Below are 20,814 nucleotides of genomic sequence, written 5' to 3'. Positions count from 1 at the left end.
TGGTGGGCAGTATAGTGTTTGTGGAGGACATTCCATCCTGGAACAATTCCATCAGCGCTGCCTCCGGAAAATCCTGCAAATCTCTTGGGAAGACAGGCGGACAAACGTCAGCGTGCTGGAAGAAGCAAAGACCACCAGCATTGAAGCAATGGTCCTCCACCATCAACTCTGCTGGACCGGCCACGTTGTCCGGATGCCCGACCACCATCTCCCAAAGCAGTTGCTCTACTCCAAACTCAAGAACGAAAACGGAATGTTGGAGGACAGGAAAAGAGATTTAAAGATGGGCTCAAAGCCAACCTTAAAAACTCCTGGATAGACACTGAGAACTGGGAAGCCCTGGCCCTTGACCGCTCCAGCTGGAGGTCAGCTGTGACCACCAGTGATGCAGAATTTGAAGAGGCACGAATGGAGGGTGAAAGGGAGAAGCGTGCCAAGAGGAAGGCGCGTCAAGCCGACCGAGACCGCCTTCCACCTGGAAACCTATGCCTTCACTGCGGAAGAAGATGCAGAGCAAGAATAGGGCTCCACAGCCACATACGGACCCACAAGAATACTGGAAGACAATCCTCCTCGGAAAACGAGGGATCGCCTAAGTAAGTAGTAAGTGGAGGACATTGACAGGGCTTGGGCTACATGTTTACAGCACTCACTATAACCTGCAATGTCATTGGAGGGAGGGCCATTAGTGTTGTCTGAATAGTGGGAGATATAGCTGTTTGTGGAGACGGGAGCTTGCTGTTGTAAGTGGACACCCCTGCCACATACACACATACGTATTTTAACTGACACCTCTGTCACATACTCACGTACGTACTGTATTTCCCTTTTATTTTTTCACTATTATTATGTCTATGTAAATACACACACACAAGTCTGGAGTGTAGTGAAAACATTTTTTTTAATTTGAGCACTTGGATGCCAACACAGCATTTCGCATTTGCTGGGTTTCCAAAGTAGACATTCTTATGGGGTTTTCACCCAAGTCAAATCATTTTGGGACCTTCCCGTTGAAATAAATTCAGTATATAAATATTCGGAATAATTAAATATAAGGTGCTTTGGTTTGCCATGTATTTCTGTTTTTATTTGAGTCTTATTGTTTGTTGCTGTAAATACCTTTTTGAAAATTGAAACAATGACATATCCATAAACTGCTTGGGGGGACATTTGGGAGTCTTAATTTTTCTCTGTTACATTCCAGCATGCGTAAACTGTGTACGGTGGTCAAATAATGGCATATATCTGGCTTCTGGGGGAGACGACAAGCTAATCATGGTTTGGAAGAGAGCAGCGTAAGTGTGTCCTTCCCTCTAAAAAAAGTAGAACTTCCTCTTTACCCTGAATTCCTTTTGAATTCTTTCCTGTTTCTTTTCTCTAGAGTGAAAACTGATTTATTTTATTTGTATTCCACTTTTTTCCTCACCTTGAGACTCTAAATAATAATGTATCTGCCTTGCTTTGAAGACTTAATTGGATAACTTTATTGTGAGTTACCCGTATATACTCAAGTATAAACCAACCTGAATACAAGCCGAGGCACCTAATTTTACCACAAAAAACTGGGAAAACTGATTGACTTGAGTATAAGCCTAGGATGGGAAATGCAGCAGCTACTGGTAAATTTCGAAATAAAAACAGATACTAATAAAATTACATTAATTGAGACATCAGTAGGCTAAATGTGTTTGAATATTTACTATATTTCTAATAAAAACAGTAAACTAGCTCTGTAAGTGGAAAAGTAGGGTCAACAAAAACAATATGATATCAACTAACTTAATAATAATAATAATAATAATAATAATAATAATAATAACAACAACAACAACTTCATTTGTATCCCACCTTATCTCTCCGTGGAGACTCAGGCCAGCTTCCAACATAGTAACAGACAAACATTCAATGCCTATATAAACAATGCAGAACTAGATATAGATTTATAATTATATATACTAATTTCACATATGCATTTCCCCCTGCAAATCCTCTCTCTATATATTTCCCTCCTCCAATATTAGCATTTCCCTCCTCCAATATTAGCAAACCCTATATTTCTGTTTATTTTTATCTAAACATCTCTCTCTATATATATTTGTGTGTATGTGCATTTCCCCTGCAAAATTTGCAAGCCCTATATATCTATATTTATATCTATATAGACATGTCTATATATTTGTGTGTGCATTTTCCCCTGCAATATTTGCAAGCCCTATATATCCCTTTCCTTTTTAAAACATTCCCTTCTCTATTTTTAAATAGTACTACTAGTACTAATGATAATGATAATAATAATAATAGATCTTGCAGATTTGCAAGAGTTTTTCTCTGTTTTTTCTTCCCCTTCCACCCATGCAATCTTTTTCTTCTTCCTGACTTGCAAGGGCTTCTCTCCCCCTCCTTTTCAAAACATTCCCTTCTTCTCTCCTTCTCCCTCTCTCTCTCTCTTTTAAAAATAGAGAAGTTTCCAAAATGGGCAACTCCAACCTGGGAGGAGAAAAGAGTGAGGGAAGCTTTGGAAAAGAAAAAGGAGGGGAAGAGGAGAGAGAAATATATCGTATATTCCAAGCAATGACTGAAAACAGCTGTAACAGTGGGGCAGCATCAGAGACTTGACCCCCTTATAATCCTAGGGAGGCTTTTCAGCCCCAAAAAGGGCTGAAACACACAGCCTTTATTCAAGTATATATGTTATTTTCTCCCTGAATTTTCTGGTGGGAGGTGACTGTCAGAACCTGGAAACTCTTTGGGATTAAGACAAACTCGCAATGATGTTCACTGGAAACCTTTATGTTCCTTTCTTGCCAGACTCTCAAGAAAGTCAGTTGTAACTTTCCCCTCCCACTCCCTGGTATATATCAAGACATTATTCCCCACCCCACCCCTTCTGGTCAGAAGTCATTCTCACAGTTTCTACTTTCAACTTCCAAAATGCAAGCTACAGTTTCAATTCCCAAAACACCGGCAGATGCTCTTGTCTACTTTACATTCCTCATCTTCTTCCCAACCTCCCCGCTTTGCCAGCATGGCAGGGTGAATGAGGCAGCCACTTCTCACGGCTGTTACAGGCATCCTGACATCAACTGTTACCTGTTGAAGCTGTGACTCCAGCTTGGTATTTAATAAATCAATGCTGCGATATTTAAAAAATAATCCTTTCTTCTGCCTTCGACAGGTACATTGGCCCTAGCACCGTGTTCGGCTCCAGTAGTAAACTTGCAAACGTAGAACAGTGGCGATGTGTCTCGATTCTCCGAAGTCATTCAGGGGGTAAGTGGGTTCAGAAACCACCATGGATTATTTGATCTCGGAAGAGAGGCTCTGTCACATCAAAAGTTCATTCCTTGTTGTCAGGCTGGATTAGACCAGCTGTGTTTGGTCTGCATTGTTTCTCATTGCCATCTTCTGCTCGGTTAGTTCGATAAGTGGCTACATCTATCAGGATTTAAAGCTGACATCTCTCTTGTTATTGACACTCTGGTTTGCTCATTGTTGTTGTGGTTGGGTAGGCTGCACATTGCTCTTGAAACCCAGAAGGACCATTAAATAGATTCTCATTGTTGTTCTCATGCAGATGTGTTTTTCAAAGGGTTTGTGTTCCCATAGATGTCATGGATGTGGCGTGGTCTCCTCATGATGCTTGGCTGGCCTCTTGCAGTGTGGATAACACTGTCGTCATCTGGAACGCCGTCAAATTCCCAGGTACGGTGCATGCATTGATTGCATTCTGAGTGACAAGTGCATTGTTTTGTTGTCTTCGTGGCAGAATGTGGTTGGATTGGATGGCCCTTGAAGGCTCCTGACTCACAGAATAGATCCCTAAACAAAGGGAGAATAGATCCCTAAACCATCCCCTACTGTGTGGCTTCGTGAGTAGGTGATTTATGGTGATATCATCATAAATCTGTGAAAAAAAATCTAAGATTTGTTTTTTAAAAGTCAGTGCCTGAGGATGAAGGTCGTATTGAAAGTGAGTGTCCCTCTGCTTTCAAAACAAAAGTGGAATCTGTGCCACTGAATGACTGTTGGGTAGGACTGAATGACGTATAGCTATCCGTAGCCAGAGAAGTTATCCAAGCAATGCATCAAAAACAAGTTTAGGATGCCGCCCTGGATTTACATATTACTATTTTCAGTACAAAAACAAAAAAAATGCATTCATCGCTTTCGGTACAAATAGAAAAATTTTCTGTGCCAAAACAAAGGTTTGTGGCTATGTCTGAAAGGTTTTCTCTTTATTACCGAAGCGATGACATTGTTCAAAACACTCCGACCATAGGAGAAGATGAAAGAAGGAAGGACTTTGTGGGTTCACAAGGTTTAGGGATAGAGTTAGGGTTCCATGCATGTAAAAGGTCTTCCAAAGGGTGGGAACCATTGGAAACCATTGCTGTATCTTATCTTCCAAGGCCTTGGAATTATACTGTATATCATCATATGCTGTCTCCCAAGAGCCCCAGACAGCAAAGTCACTCATGATGGGAATGGTAACCTGGCAATATCTAAAGGGCCAGATGTTTCCCATTACAGCTAGACTTTTTGAACCTCCTCCAGCTTTTTTTGCCAGTTGTTTCTTTCCAGACACCCAAGTTTCTTTTCTGAAACCCCTCCTTCTCGCCTTTAGAAATCCTTGCCACGCTGAAGGGTCACTCTGGCTTGGTTAAAGGGCTAACGTGGGACCCGGTCGGGAAATACATCGCCTCCCAAGCGGACGACCGGAGCTTGAAAGTGTGGCGGACTATGGACTGGCAGCTTGAAACCAGCATCACCAAACCGTTTGATGAGGTACATGCCATGGCTGTTGTTTCAACAATAATAATAACTTTATTTTTATGCCCCACCTCCATCTCCCCAAAGGGACTGGGGCGGCTGACGTAGGGACAAGTCTGGAAAACATAGAATGAAACACAACACAATAAAATAAAATCAAAATAATCAAAAATAAAATAAACACATCGCAATAACACAACACAGCATCATACAAACAATCCCTAGCCTGAACCGTAGTAAATACTGAGCTCGGAGGGCTAAGGATTTGTGCAATAGTTTCAGGACAGGACTAATGGAGAAGTGCAAAATCCAGTAAAAGTTACGGCTGGAAGGGTAATGTCATTTGGCATTGGAATGCCAGGTCTATAGGGCAGAGGGCAATGCTAAAGTGCAAGAGCTGTTGGTAAATTACAATTAGGGGACAGTTATCTGGTGAACTGTTTAGTCATAGGCACAGTAAAACATCCTTGTTTTTAGGTCCTTGCAAAACGTGGACAGGGTGGGTGCCAGTCTATCTAGGGAGAGAGTTCCAGAGCTGGGGGGCCGTTGCCGGCCAAGTGTTGCCTTAAGCTTCCTTAGATCTCACTTTGGAATATAAAGGCAGGAAATATATAAATGACATAATTTATTTAAGGCATTACCTTATGACAGGACACCGTTAACATTTTCTTTTTCTTTTTTTATGAATAATCTTTATTGTGATTTTTCCTTTAACAGTGAAAGAGGGAGAACAATCGTGGTAACAGAAAAGTAGGAAATTAGATAGAGAGTGGGTAGAGGGTGTCTGGGGAGGACATCTGAGGGGGAGAGAAAAAGAAAAAAAAGGAGGGGGGGGAGCCATTGTAACTTCCGTTCAGTCCACAGAGGTAATATCTTTCAATTTGTAACGTCTTCTTATGGTCTAATTTTTATTCTTTGTTCTGTTTAATTCCTTTTAGCTAATATTATATATTGAGTTTGTTTTTCCCTTTTAGGTATTCTTTTAATTGGTTCCAATTAGTTTGTTTTCCCTTACTCTGGTCCTTTATTAAACATGAAATTCTGTCCAAGTCCATACATTCTGTAGCCTTCTTAATCCAGTCCTCGTTTGAAAGTATTTCTTTAGTCTTCCATCTTTGTGCAATTAATATTCTTGCCGCTGCTGATAAGTAAAAGAAATGTTTTTCCTCGTTCTTTAAGTCAAGATTTGTTATATTCAGTAGATAATACTCTGGTTTCATGTCGAATTTCGTTTTAATTATGTTTTGTATGTGTTTGTGGACCAGTGACCAGAACTTTTGAATCTCATTACAACTCCAGAATAGATGGTAGTATGTTCATATTTCTTTCTTGCATTTCCAACATAAATTGTTGTGTTTTCTAGTTAATTTGGCTAGTTGGACTGGCGTTAGATGCCATCGATATAATACTTTATAGCAGTTTTCTATTATGGGGATAGCTTGTGATTTTTATTTTATCTTTCCAAACCTGTTCCATTCTTTAAGCAATATGGAGCGACCTATATCTCTTGCCCACTTGGTCATATTTCCCTTTACCAAGTCTTTTTCATTGCTCCACTCCAATAGGCTCTGATATAGTAATTTAATCACTTTTTTCTCCTTTCTCATTATAATATCCCAACAGGTGTCATTGTCATTAAAGCCAACTTTACAATCTTCCTTAAAATATTATTTAGCCTGTAAGTAATGAAACCATCCAATTTCCTCATCTATCTCTTTAAGTTCTTCCATGGTTTTTATACGCCATTCATTATTGTCTTTTATCAGGAGTTGTTTATAACTGAGCCATCTTTCCCTAGGTAGCTCTCTCTTATGGAATGCCTCCGATGGTGATATCCACTTGGGTGTTCTGGTGTCGATGTAGCCCTTGTATTAGTTCCAAACTTTTAGTAAGGAAGATCTAATATAGTGATTGTTAAAAAAAAATTCTACCTTCGCCGTTCTGTACCACAAGTAGGCATGCCATCCTCTTCTGATGTCATATCCTTCGAGAGTCAGAATTCTTTTTGGCTCAAGGGTAGCCCACGCTTTGGTCCAAGACAGAGCACACGCTTCAAAATACAATTGTAGGTCAGGCATTGCCAGACCTCCCCTGTATCTTGTATCTATTAAATTTTTGTATTTAATCCTTGGTTTTTTGCCATCCCAGATAAAGTTTAAGATGTCCTTATTCCATTTTTTAAAGCACACATGTTTTAATAATAGGGATCGTTTGAAACAGAAAAATCAGCTTGGGCAACACATTCATTTTGATAACAGAGATTCTCCCCAATAAAGATAAATTAAGGTATTTCCAGTTTTTAAGTTTCTTTTGTATATTTTCCCATACCTTTTTGTAGTTATCTTTAAATAGGCTTGCATTAGATGCAGAGATTGTTATTCCTAAATATTTAATTTTTTTGACTATTTCCATTCCTGTTTCTTTAGTGATCTTATCTTTTCCATCTGCCTTTACATTTTTAGTTAGTATTTTGGTCTTACTTCTGTTTATCTTAAATCCAGCTAGCTTCCCAAATTCCTCAATTTTTATTAACCATTTCCGAGCGAGTTCAGTCGGATTTTCCATAATGCATACCACATCATCCGCAAATGCCAAGACTTTGTATTCCTCGGATCTAATCTTTGTGCCCTTTAAGTCTTTATCTGTTCTTAAGTCCTCTAGAAGAGTTTCTAATACCAGTATAAACAATAGCAGGGATAGGGGGCATCCCTGTCTCACTCCCTTTTGTATTTTAATTTTCTCGGTGCATTGACTATTCACTATGATTTTTGCCGATTGTTTGGCATATATGGATTTAAAGACATTTAATATCTGGTGGCCGGCGTCCATTTCTTTTAATGTATGTGTTAAGAAATCCCAGTTCGTGTTATCGAACGCCTTCTCGGCATCGAGGAAGAGAAGGCCTACTTCTTTTTGTCTGTTCTTCTCGTAGTACTCCACTATATTCAAAATTGATCTTATGTTATCCCTCAACTGTCTGTTCGGGAGGAATCCTCTCTGATCTTCCTTAACTCTTTTTTAAAGTAATCCTTTGAATCTTGCAGCAACTATGCTTGCAAAAATCTTGTAGTCACAGTTTAAGAGTGATATAGGACGATAATTCTTAACATTTGTGTGATCTGTATTCTCCTTATGGATTAATGTTATGTATGCCTCCCACCAGGTTTCCGGCATCTCTTGTCCTTCCATTATATTATTCATAATTTCTTTTAAATGTGTAACTCGTTCTTCATTAAATAATTTATGATATTGTGCCGTGAAGCCATCAGGTCCTGGCGCCTTGTTGTTTGCCAATTTGTTTATGGCCTCATTTACGTCGTCTTCTTTTATCGGTGTATTTAGGAGCTCTCTTTCTTTATCAGAAATTTTGGATATTTTTTTGTTGGAAATAAATGTTATTATGTCTTCCTTCTTCACTGTGCCTTTTTTGTATAATCTTTTGTAGAATTCCCTAAATTGTTTAGCAATGTCCCTTTCTTTAGTATAATTATGCCATTCTTCTATTATTTGAGTGATCAATCTTTGCTGTCAACTCCTGTGACCCAAGCTGCGGCAAACCTATTTGGGGAACCCACTTGCTCTTCTTTGAGAAGGAAAAGGTGTATGGGTGTGTCGTATTTATAACCTGGTTGATTGCTTAGAGCAGTGTTTCTCAACCTTCCGAATGCCGTGATCCCTTAATACAGTTCCTCATGTTGTGGTGACCCACAACCATAAAATTATTTTCGTTGCTACTTTGTAACTGTAATTTTGCTACTGTTATGAATCGTAATGTAAATATCTGATATGTAGGATGTATTTTCTTTCACTGGACCAAATTTGGCACAAATACCCGATACAACCAAATTTGAATACTGGTAGTTTTTTTTTTGGGGGGGGGGGGGGAGATTGATTTTTGTCATTTGGGAGTTATAGTTGCTGGGAGTTATAGTTTACCTATAATCAAAAAGCATTCTGAACTCCACCAACAATGGAATTGAACCAAACTTGGCACAAAGAACTCCCATGACCAACAGAAAATACTGGAAAGGTCTAGTGGGCATTTACCTTGAGTTTGGGAGTTGTAGTTCACCTACACCCAGAGCACTGTGAACTCAATCAATGATGGATCTGGATCAAACTTGGCACAGATACTCAATATGCCCAAACATGAACACTAGTGGAGTTGAGGGAAATTAGGCCTAGACATTTGGGAATTGTAGTTACTGGGATTTATAGTTCACCTACAAGCAAATAGCATTCTGAACCCCACCAATGAGAGAATTGGGCCAAACTTCCCACACAGAACCCCAATGACCAACAGAAAAGACTGTGTTTTCTGATGGTCTTTGACGACCCCTCTGACACCCCCTTACAACGCCCCCGGAGGTCCCAACCCCCAGGTTGAGAAACACTGGCTTAGAGCCATGGCTAACAAAGGGGAAAGCTATAAAACAAAGAAGAAGATGGAGGAGGGTAACCAAAAGAGCATAAACCCTTGCTGACCAATGAAAACGGGAACTCTTTTGTACAATCGGTTCAGGTTTTTTGGAGTGGCTCCAAGGAATATGCAGCACTTAGATAAAATTGCCATGAATGGTCTTAGAGACACAAATACTTAATTCGATTCCCCCCTCCCTGAATTTTATTTGTAATTTATCTGCAATCCATAATGTTTGTATTTTTTGTATGAGAGCGAGAATAAGCTTTGTTCAGTGTCTCCTGTTCCTTATTTGCTCTGAACATACTTTTCAGTACGTTTTGTCGCTTTTTCTCATGGCCTTGGTCTGGTACAATAAACAAATTGATTGACTGAACCAAAAGAAATACGTTGAAGGTGCCAGTGACTTTCATGTGATTTAACAGAATCGTAGGCCATGTTCTGGGGCTCACAGGGTTTGTATTGAAATGTCCCTGTTCTCTGGCAAACAAACTAGTCAAATGTGAGCTAAGCAAAACTACATTTAGGTGGATCTGTAATTGGTGAAGTGAACGAACCCAAAGGGTGACGAGTGGAGTGTCATAAGCAGGGTTCTATCCTGAACAGATTAGAGAGATGATTGGCTACAGCTAACAAAATGAAGTTCACCAGGGACAAATGCAAGACACTCCACTTAGGCAAAAAAAAAAATGAAATGCAAAGATACAGAATCGGGGAGGCCTGGCTCGACAGCAGTACATGTGAAAAAGATCTTGGAGTCCTTGTGGATAGGAAGGTGAACATAAGCCAACAATTTGATGTGGTGGCTAGAAAAGCCAATGGGGTTTTGGCCTGCTTAAATAGTCTAGTGTCTAGATCCAGAGAAGTCATATAGGTACCTCTATATATTTATCTATATCTATATAGGATTTGCAGAGACTTGCAAACATGTGAGGGGAAAATTCATATATAAAAATAATGTATATATATATAGATACAGATAAGCAGATACATGGAAATCTCTAGATATCTATATGCATATAGGATTTGCAAAGACCTGCACACTTATGAGGGGAAAATGCACATATAAAATTAATGTGTATAGATAGACAGACAGACATATAGAGGTACATAGGGATTGCAAAGGCTTGCATGGGGAAATGCCTATATATCTGTAGGAGATAACAAATATTTCAGGGGAAGATGCTTTTATAAGATTAATGGATACATACGGTTTGCAAAGACTTCAGGAGAAACATGCATAAATAGAAACGTATTTATAGATCTATATTTACTTTATTTCTATATTTATTTACTTTATTTCTATACCGCTTTTCTCAGCCCTCAGGCAAAGGCCAGTGAACTCTTCCAAGGGAACAAAAATGCACATATAAAGTAAATACACCATCTTTTTATTCTTCCTGGCATCCTCCTTTCCCTTTTCAAAGCATCCCCTTCTCTCTCTTTTTTTTTAAAAAAAAATAAGAGTTTTCAAAATGGGCAACTCCAGCCTGGAAGGAGAAGCAGAATGAGGGAGGATATGGAAAAGAAAACACACTGTGAGGGGAAGAAGAGAGAGAAATATATTATATATTTCAAGCAATGACATCTAGGCTCCACTGCCTAGCTTGACCCCATTATAAGCCAAGGGAGGCTTTTTCAGCCCCAAAAAAGAGCTGAAAAACTCAACTTATCTTCTAGTATATACAGCATAATATATTCTTATAGTGTATCATATATTGAATTTTAATATAATTTTATTTCTTACTTTCCTCTCCTCATGGCGGAGTACAACACAGCTGAAAACTCGTCATTATAAAATATTGTATGAAACACATATTAAAATGCATTTCTATGAAATACATATGCAGGCAGTCCTCAAGTTACTAACAAGATATTTTCTGTCGATTTGTTTTTAAACTGAATTTGTTTGTAAGTTGCAACAGGTACATTTTTTAAAGTGCAACTCCAGATATATATATATATATATATATATATATATATATATATATATATATATATAAGCTTTGGATAACATAGGGAAGGGTTAACACCCTGTGGTGTTTGGTTTGCTGTCTGTCACCTCACTTTCTGTCCCTGGGGAAATTGGGTTTTGAAAAATGTGGCTTGTTGTGGAAACAAGTATTGGAGATAAAGCTTCAGTGGAGACCCCTTTTCCTCATGATAAGACTTCCAGGAGTGGATTTCCCTTCCAAGGGGGAGATTTTGTGCAAACAAAAATTTCCATTGACACCAGTGACAGGTAGCGTCCATGAAAATGGGAATGCTAAAATGTTGTACAAATTTATCCCTTGTACATTTCCAAACTCACAAGTAACATCAGATTCTTTAGGGTGGCTTTATTTTGTTTTCAGTGCGGAGGGACGACCCACGTCTTGCGTCTCAGCTGGTCGCCGGATGGGCACTACCTCGTTTCTGCTCATGCCATGAATAACTCCGGGCCCACAGCACAAATCATCGAGAGGGACGGGTGGAAAACCAACATGGATTTTGTAGGGCATCGCAAAGCGGTGACGGTGGTGGTAAGTCGCTTTCCATCCCAAAAGCTTGATGTAGCCATCCAGAATTCAAACCAATGCAGTACAAATACGGGCAGGTGATATAGGCAAGTCAAAAAAAAAAAAAAAAAAAGGCTCACCCAGATGGAGCATTTTGATTGATGAAATTCTGATTGGGATGGGAAATACTTCTGAATATAAAAAGTGTGAGATGTTTTTTAGAATCCCAGTGCATGAAGGCACTAGGTAAAACTACAGTTAATCTGTAGTTGGTTAAGCGAATGAACCCAAAGGATGATTCACCCCACTGCTTCCTCTTCATCCTGGGAAGAAGTGACGAGTGGAGTGCCAGAATCAGGGTTCCGTCCTGGGCCTGGTTCTGTTCAACATCTTTATTAATGACTTAGATGAAGGGTTAGAAGGCATGATCATCAAGTTTGCTGACGGGACCAAATTGGGAGGGATAACTAATTCTCCAGAAGACAGGAGCAGAATTCAAGACTGTCTTAACAAATTATTTATTTATTTATTTACTTCATTTATATACCTCTTTTCTCAGCCCTTAGGCGACTCAAAGATTAGAGAACTGATTGGCCAAAACTAACAAAATGAAATTAAATGGGTACAAATGCAGGACACTCCACTTAGGCAGAAAAAATGAAATGCAAAGATACAGAATTGGGGACTATGCTTGGCTCGACAGAAGGACGTGTGAAAAAGATCTTGGAGTCCTTGTGGACAACAAGTTAAACATGAGCCAACAATGTGATGTGGCAGCTAAAAAAGCCAATGGGATTTTGGCCTGCATAATTAGGAGTCTAGTGTCTCGATCCAGGGAAGTCATACAACTCTATTCTGCCTTGGTCAGACCACACCTGGAATCACACTGTGTCCAATTCTGGGCACTGCAATTGAAGGGAGATGTTGACTCTAAGCTGGAATGTGTCCAAAGGAGGACGACTCAAATGATCAAGGGTCTGGAGAGCAAGCCCTATGAGAAGTGGCTTAAAGGGCTGGGAATGTTTAGCCTGAAGAAGAGAAGGCTGAGAGGAGACATGATGAGGGCCATGGATCAAGATGTGAGGGGAAATCAAAGGGAGGAGGGAGCAATCTTGTTTTCTGCTGCCCTGGAGACTGGGATGCAGAGCAACAGCTTCAAACTATAGGAAAGGAGATTCCACCTGAACATTAGGAAGAACTTTCTAATTGTGAGAGCTGTTCAGGAATGGAACTCTCTGCCCTGAAATGTTGTGAAGGCTCCTTCTTTGGAGGCTTTGAAACAGAGGCTGGATGGCCATCTATTGGGGGTTTTCGTGCTTCTTGGCAGAATGAGGTTGGACTGGATGGCCCACGACGTCTCTTCCAACTCCATGGCTCTATGAACTTTTAAGAGGAGCCTTTTTCGTTCTTAGAAATTCAACCCAAAAATCTTCAAAAAGAAGCAAAAAAATGGAAGTTCAACAAAGCCTACCTGTCCATATTGTTGCTGTGCCGTTGGAAGCAAAGACCGCTCTCTTTCTGTCTGGGTAAGTAACAATAATAATACTGTATTTCTTCAATTGTAAGATGCCATTGATTGTAAGGCACACCCTAATTTCAGTACTACCAACAAAAATACGTAAGATACACCTGGCATTCTGAGATGGACCTCAATTTTAAAGATGTTTATTCAGGAGAAAAGTGCACCTTAGAATTGAAGAAACATAATAATAATATATTTCTTCAATTCTAAGATGCCATCAGTCGTAAGACATCCCCTAATATCAGTACCATCACCACCAACAAAAATATAATAAAATACACCTACAAGACACAGCCAATTTTTAGAGATGTTTGTATTAAAACATTGCATCTTAGATTGAAAAATATAATAATAATAATAATAATAATAATAATAATAATAATAATAACAACAACAACATATTGCTTCCATTGTGAGATGGTATCGATTGTAAGATGCACCCTAATTGCAGGACCATCACCAAAATTATATAAGATACACCTATGGTTCTAAGATGCACCCCATTTTTAGAGATGTTTATGTAAGGGGGAAAAGTGCAACTTAGAATTTAATAATATAATAATATGATATTTCTTCAATTGTAAGAAGCCGTCAGCTGTAAGACACCCCCTAACTTCAGTACCATTACCACCAAGAAAAATACACCTGTGATTCTAAGACGCACCCCATTTTTAGAGATGTTTATATAAGGGGGAAAGTGCATCTTAGAACTGCATGATAACAACAACAATAATAACAGTAATAATAGTAATAATCCTGCTGGGATCTGCATGCATTATTTGCCAATCCATCACATAGTCCTAGACACTTGGGAAGTGTCTAGGACGATGCGATCCAATCCAACAACCAGCAGAGTGATCTTGTTTGCTGTGTACTAATCTTGTTGTGTTTCAAATAATGATAATAGTAATAATGATGATGATGATGATGATGATGATTATGATTATGATAATAATAATTTATTACCCACCTCTCCTTTCAGCTCGAGGCGACACACAACATAGTCAAATACATCTCTATTAGTAAATAATAATAATAATAATAACAATAATAATAATAGTACATTTTATTTATTACCCGCCTCTCTTGATGGCTCAAGGCGGGGTACAACAAATTCAAAAACAAATGAACAATAAATTACAATAAATACAATAAATTATTAAGTTTCATTGATAAAAAACACACATACATACACATATAAGTAGATTCCTCAGTATTGAATAACTATTGGCCAATTTCTTATCTTCTTTTTTTGGACAAGGTTCTAGAGCAATTGGTAGCTTCTCAGCTCCAGGAATTCTTGGATGATACCGATTATCTTCATCCATCGCAGTCTGGTTTTAGGCCTGGTCACGGTACAGAAATGACTTTGGTCGCCTTGGTGGATGACCTCCGCAGAGAGCTAGATGGGGGAGTGTGTCCTTGTTGGTTTTCTTGGATATCTCAGTGGCTTTCGATACCATCAACCATGGTATCCTTCTGGGTCGGCTCTCCAGAATGGGTCTTAGGGGCATTGTTTTGCAGTGGCTCCGCTCCTTCCTGGATGATCGCAACCAGTTTGTGAAGCTGGGCGACTCCTGCTAGGACCCCTGGCCATTTACCTGTGGGGTCCTGCAAGGTTCCATTCTATCTCCCTTGCTTTTTAATATCTACATGAAACTGCTGGGTGAGGTCATCTGGAGTTTTGGAGTTTGGTGCCATTTGTACGCAGATGACACTCAACTCTACTTCTCTTTTCCACCAAATTCCAAGGAAGTCTCCCAGATCCTGAACCAGTACCTGGCAGCTGTGATGGATTGGATTAGGGCTAACAAGCTGAAGCTTAATCCAGACAAGACAGAGGTCCTCCTGGTCAGTCGTTAGGCTGATTGGGGTTTTGCGTAGCAACCTGTGCTCGACGGGGTTACACTCCCCCTGAGGATAGGTCTGCAGTCTGGGCATCCTCCTAGATTAAACACTGATGCTTGATGCTCAGGTGTTGGCAGTGACCAGGAGGGCCTTCGCACAGTTAAAGCTTGTGCGCCATCTGCAACCGTACCTCAGATATCCTGACTTGGCCACAGTGATCCATGCCTTGGTTACATCGAGATTGCCCCTATTAAAGCAGCTCCATTGGCTGCTGATACATTTCCAGTCCCAATTCAAAGTGCAGGTTATGACTTACAAAGCCCTAAATGGTTCAGACCCTGCTTATCCTTGTGATCACATCTCCCTATGAATCGGTGTGGGTTCTAAGATCTGCCAGGGAGGCCCTCCTCTCACTTCCACCACTGTCACAAGCACGGTGAGGACGAAGGAGAGGGCCTTCTCAGTGGTGGCCACCCAACTTTGGAGCTCCCTCTCCAGGGAGATAGGGCAAGCCCCCACACTGTCCTCCTTTCGTAGTGAACTGAAAACCTGGATGTTCCAGCAAGTTTTTGAGAGCGATGATTTCCTAGGCCCAGTCTCTAGGTCACCACTTCATCCACTTCCCTGGCCCTATGATACGCTGTTTGCACTATCCCTCATCCAGCCCTTTGATAGTTGATTAGGTCCATTTTAGTACTCCTGGCCATTACTATTGTTGAACCTCACCTGATGGAGCTCTGATGTATTCAGTTTTATATTTGATTCTTAGTGTGTTTATCAGGATTTTTGTATTTTATAATGTTTTTATTTTTATTTTGTTTTATTTTTATTTTTTTGCTATTTTATTTATTAAGTTACAGTTACGTTGTTCTATATTGTCTAATGTATCTTGTCCTGACGCAAACTGTTTCTATGGTTTTCTTTTGGCATTGAATGTTTGCCATATTTGTTGGAAACCGCCCTGAGTCCCTTTGGGGAGATAGGGCAGTCTATAAATAAAGATTATTATTATTATTATTATTATTATTATTATTAATCAACTTATACCAAACATAGCTATAAAAGCACATATTAAAACCTAGTTAAAATCCATTCCATAAAGGTACATACTAAAACATACGCATATTAAAACACATGACACAGAAGTTAAAATGCAATAAAAATATAATGTGATTTTAAAATTCATACTTAAAACTGACTGTGTAGACCTGTTTTGTATTGGGTCCTCTTTGTTTTTAGCTGCCTGTAATCCACAAAGGGTCTTATAGAACTTGATGGATCTCGGCCAAATTGGGCCCACAGACCCATCATGACCAACTTAAAATAGTGGTGGTGTCTGGAAGGGATGGACTGATAGAGGATTATGGGAGCTAAAGTACACCCAAATACAGGGAGACATGTGAATCCCACCCATGATGGTTGTGGGCTAAATTTGGCACACAGAACCTTCAGTTTAAAATACTAGCGGGGTTTGGGATGGTTGACAGAGGATGATGGAAGTTGGATTCCAGTCACACTTGGACTGACTGATAGGCCTGCCAGAAGAGGGTTTTGTTCAAAGAAAAAATAAGCAGCATGTGGTCTTAATCTTGTGGTCCAGACTTGGGTCAAGATAGAGAAGCATCGCTTGTTGTGCATTCAGGGTCTCTTTTTGATGGGATCACTCTGACTTCCCTGGATATTATTGGTTTAGCAGGCTATCTCAAGCCTTATTCTGTCTCTGTAGTTTTGCATAAAAGTGTACCTCTCTACCTCTAGATTTTTTTTACTATTGGAAATACTACTAGCATGCCTTTAACACATAGACTGCTTTTCAATCTGTGGCTAAATCTTAAAGGTAGTAGGGAATACTACTACTACTACTACTACTACTACTAATAATAATAATAATAAATTTATTACTCAGCTAGTTTGAAGATGGCCAATGACATTCACCAGTCTCCAACTTTTTTTTTCTTTAGCTGACATGTCTGAAAAGGCCTTTGGTGGTCATTCACGAGCTGTTTGACAAGTCGATTATGGACATCTCATGGTAAGACGGCTTTGATTCTAGGCCAGGAAATTGTGCAGAAATGTGATCATTTTCCATCCACTCATCCTGTCGCTTTTGGGTTTTGCTACGTCACCTTCATTCGTAGTGTCACCGAACAGACATCCTATCATATTTGACTTCTAATGTCTTTCAGTTCTCTTCCTAAAGACATAAACTGACAATATTTTCCTGCTTTGTTTTTGTGTATTTATATGCCTAAGGCGTGCAACAAATGTGTATCAAAATAATGTCCTTTATTTCCATTGCCCGGGCATCTGTAGCCAAGAGGAAGTTGTGGGGTTTTTAATGCCATGGTTTTGAAAAAGTGTGGAGAAGCATAATCTTGGGACTCTAAAGTTTCTCATAGGCCCCATCTACACTGCCATATAATCTAGTTTCTAAATCCAGATTATCTGCTTTGAACTGGATGATATGAGTCTACACAGCCATTTACCGTATGTACCCGGGTATAAGCTGAGTTTTTCAGCCCTTTTTTAGGCTGAAAAAGCCCCCCTCGACTTATACTCAAGTCAATGTCATTTATTATTTTTCTGTGTTATTATTAATATTATTTACATTTATTATTTTACTCTATTTATTATTATTATTATTACAGTTACATTATTTTACTCTATTACTGTTATTTTATTACATTTATTATTTTACATTGAAGAAGCTTAGAATAATGGTTTAATCAGAGCTGGACAGTCTTATCTTAAATTACAGTTTTATGTAAATATTCAAAAACATTTAACCTACTGATGCCTCAATTAATGTAATTTTATTGGTACCTATTTTTATTTTGAAATTTACCAGTAGCTGCTTCATTTCCCACCCTCTGTTTATACTCGAGGCAATACATTTCCCCAGTTTTTTGTGGTAAAATTATGTGCCTCGGCTTATATTCGGGTCGGTTTATACTCGAGTATATACTGTAATCCAGTTCAAAACAGATCATCCAGATTCAGAAACTGGATTATATGGCTGTGTGGATGAGGATCATAGTTTCTTAAACTGTTTTGGTCAAGCAAAGTTTCATTCAGGTGTCCTATGGAATGGATTTAGGAACTAACATCATCATCATCATCATCAACAACAACAACAATGTATTATCCTCCTCTCCTTTCGGATACAGGCACAGCATTCTTAGGCTGGATCTACACTGCCCTTTATCCCAGGATTTCATCCCAGGTTGCCTTCTTATCCCAGATTATATGGCAATGTAGACTCATATAATCCAATTCAAAGCAGATGAAATGGGATCAGATCCTGGGATATCAGGCAGTGTAGAAGGGGCCTCAATGTGCTTATAAAGTCTCATATCATCATCATCATCGTCGTCATTTAATAACGTATTAATTGCCCTCCATCCGAGAATGCTCCAGGCGATTTACAGCTAAATTACAAAAGATAAAATACATACATACAAAAATTAAAAATCAACAGAGATTGAATGCTCTAGTAAAAAGCCAGGTCTTAAGTGCGAGAGTAAAAGGCCCTAAGTCACGCATGGCTTTCATGTAGGGCAGCAAGGAATTCCATAAGGCAGGGGCAGAAATAGAAAAAGCCCTGCGTCTGGTCCTTTCCAAGTGCACTTCTCTAGGACCCGGTATATGGAGTAAGTCACGTTGGGCTGGTCGTTGCGACCTCCGATGATGGGAGAAGGAGAGGCGGTCCCTAAGGTACGATGGACCCTGGCCGTAAAGAGTTTTAAAGGTCAGAACTAGCATCTTATACAGGCCACAGTACTCAGTTGGAAGCCAATGTAAATGTTGCAGCACCGGTGTTATATGGCATTTCATGGGCGTTCTTGTGAGTAACCTGGCTGCCGCATTCTGAACAATACGAAGCTTTCGGGTCGTAGACATCGGAAGGCCCACATACAGGGCGTTGCAATAGTCCAGCCTAGACGTGACCGTGGCATGGATGACAGTTGCCAGAGCCTCGTCAGATAGGTAGGGTGCCAGTTGCTTCGCTTGTCGTAGATGGAAAAAGGCCTGTTTTCTGGCAGCAGCGACCTGAGCTTCATATGAAAGCATGGCTAAAATGCAACTGTGAAAGCACATCTTAAAATCCCCAAGACAAGAGAGAAAATGCAATAAACATCGAAGGTGATTTAAAAGACCCAGTTACAACTGGCTGGGTAGGCCTTCAGTTGTGTTTTAAATTCCAACAGCTCATTTAAATTCTGACAGCTCAATTGAGAATATCTGCACAGTTGGCCCTCCGTATCCACAGATTCTACCATTGATTTGGCCATTTTATAAAAGAGGTTTTACGACGCCATGGGATTGGAGGGTTTGTAGATTTGGATATGTGCTGAGGTCCAACAGATAGAAAGGGCCCACTATGCTGTATGGGTGACGGTGCAGTACTGCCTCCTGGCCATTAGATGGCACAGTGGTTCTTCGAGTGGAAGGAAATTGCCCCTGTTCTCAATCATTCCCCCTGCAGGTGGGGAAGTGTTAGTGAGCAGCCTCCTGTGAAGGAAGGAGAACTCCATGAGGGAGCTGCTGAGCTGAGGCTTGCTGATTCCAGCAGCCTAAAAGGCCTCGCAGAAGTGAGTAGGCCAAGGAGGGTCTATTGATCTTTAGCTTAAGACTATTTCATCCCCATTTCAAGGCTTCTTGGGGCACTCTGTCTCAAACTGTTCAGAGCGGCCTTGAATCGGTCACATTGTAAGGCAAAGGAAAAGCATCGAGGGGGAAAATTCAGCGTTCAAAGTTGATGAAACCCTTGGGTAGTAAAATCATCATTGCTGTTAATATTCAACATTGCTGTTAATATTCAAAGTATTATTATCATCTGTCTCCCCAAAACCAAAACTCAAGGCACTTTGAGGAGTGTTGGGAAGTTATGTCAATATTCATACAATTAATACAATTGTGAAGATATATAGATGTATTATAGATATAGATACATAATTAATACAATTTGAAGGTATATTATGTATATATATACACATATACAAGTATAATTAACACAATTTTGAAGAAATATATATTTATACTCCTATAATTAATGTACTTTAGAATATATATATATATATATATATATATATATATTAATGTAGTACAATTTTGAAGGTATATGTTAGTATAATTAATACAACAATTTGGAAGAGAGAGATATATATAAGATAAAGGTAAAGGTTTTCCCCTGAGTCATGTCTGACCCTGGGGATTCGTTCTCATCTCGATTTCTAAACCAAAGAGCTTGTCCATACACACCTCCAAGGTCATATAACCATCATGACAGCATGGAGCACCTTTACCTTCCCGCCAGAGCGGTACCTATTGATCTACTCACATTTGCATGTTTTCAAACTACTAGGTTGGCAGAAACTGAGGCTAACAGCGGGAGCTCACCCCGCTCCCTGGATTTGAACTGGCGGCCTTTTGGTCAGCAAGTTCAGAAGCTCAGTGGTTTAGCCCACTGTGCCACTGAGGGCTCCATATGGAGATATATGTAATATTGTATACATATTCATATAATTAATATAATTTTAAGAGATACTTTATATATTCATATGATACAATTTTGAAGAGAGAAAAAGATCTGTGTGTGTGTGTGTTGGAAATATATATATATATACACACACACACACACACACACACACACACAATTCTGATGACATGGCTTTTGTAATTGTATGATATTGTATGATCTGTATTTTAATGTATTTTGTATTAATGTATTATGATGCTATTATGTTTACTATATT

At 39.4% G+C, this 20,814-nt stretch overlaps 1 protein-coding gene across 1 annotated transcript in view; it reads left to right on the top strand.

Annotated features, from left to right (window-relative positions):
* The window catches only part of HIRA (histone cell cycle regulator), a 76,244-nt gene that overhangs the window by 20,935 nt on the left and 34,495 nt on the right, over positions 1 to 20,814 (top strand). The window contains exons 4-10 of the mRNA XM_060785893.2: positions 1,205 to 1,295; positions 3,176 to 3,270; positions 3,607 to 3,702; positions 4,625 to 4,785; positions 11,545 to 11,712; positions 13,101 to 13,214; positions 17,020 to 17,090. Coding sequence (XP_060641876.2) covers positions 1,205 to 1,295; positions 3,176 to 3,270; positions 3,607 to 3,702; positions 4,625 to 4,785; positions 11,545 to 11,712; positions 13,101 to 13,214; positions 17,020 to 17,090 — 796 coding nt within the window. The remainder of the gene's footprint in view (positions 1 to 1,204; positions 1,296 to 3,175; positions 3,271 to 3,606; positions 3,703 to 4,624; positions 4,786 to 11,544; positions 11,713 to 13,100; positions 13,215 to 17,019; positions 17,091 to 20,814) is intronic.

This window comes from Anolis sagrei, chromosome X (assembly GCF_037176765.1).
Source record: "Anolis sagrei isolate rAnoSag1 chromosome X, rAnoSag1.mat, whole genome shotgun sequence".
Lineage (NCBI taxonomy): Eukaryota > Metazoa > Chordata > Lepidosauria > Squamata > Dactyloidae > Anolis > Anolis sagrei.
The sequence above is the reverse complement of the archived record's forward strand: the minus strand, read 5'-3'. Positions and strand labels throughout refer to the sequence as shown.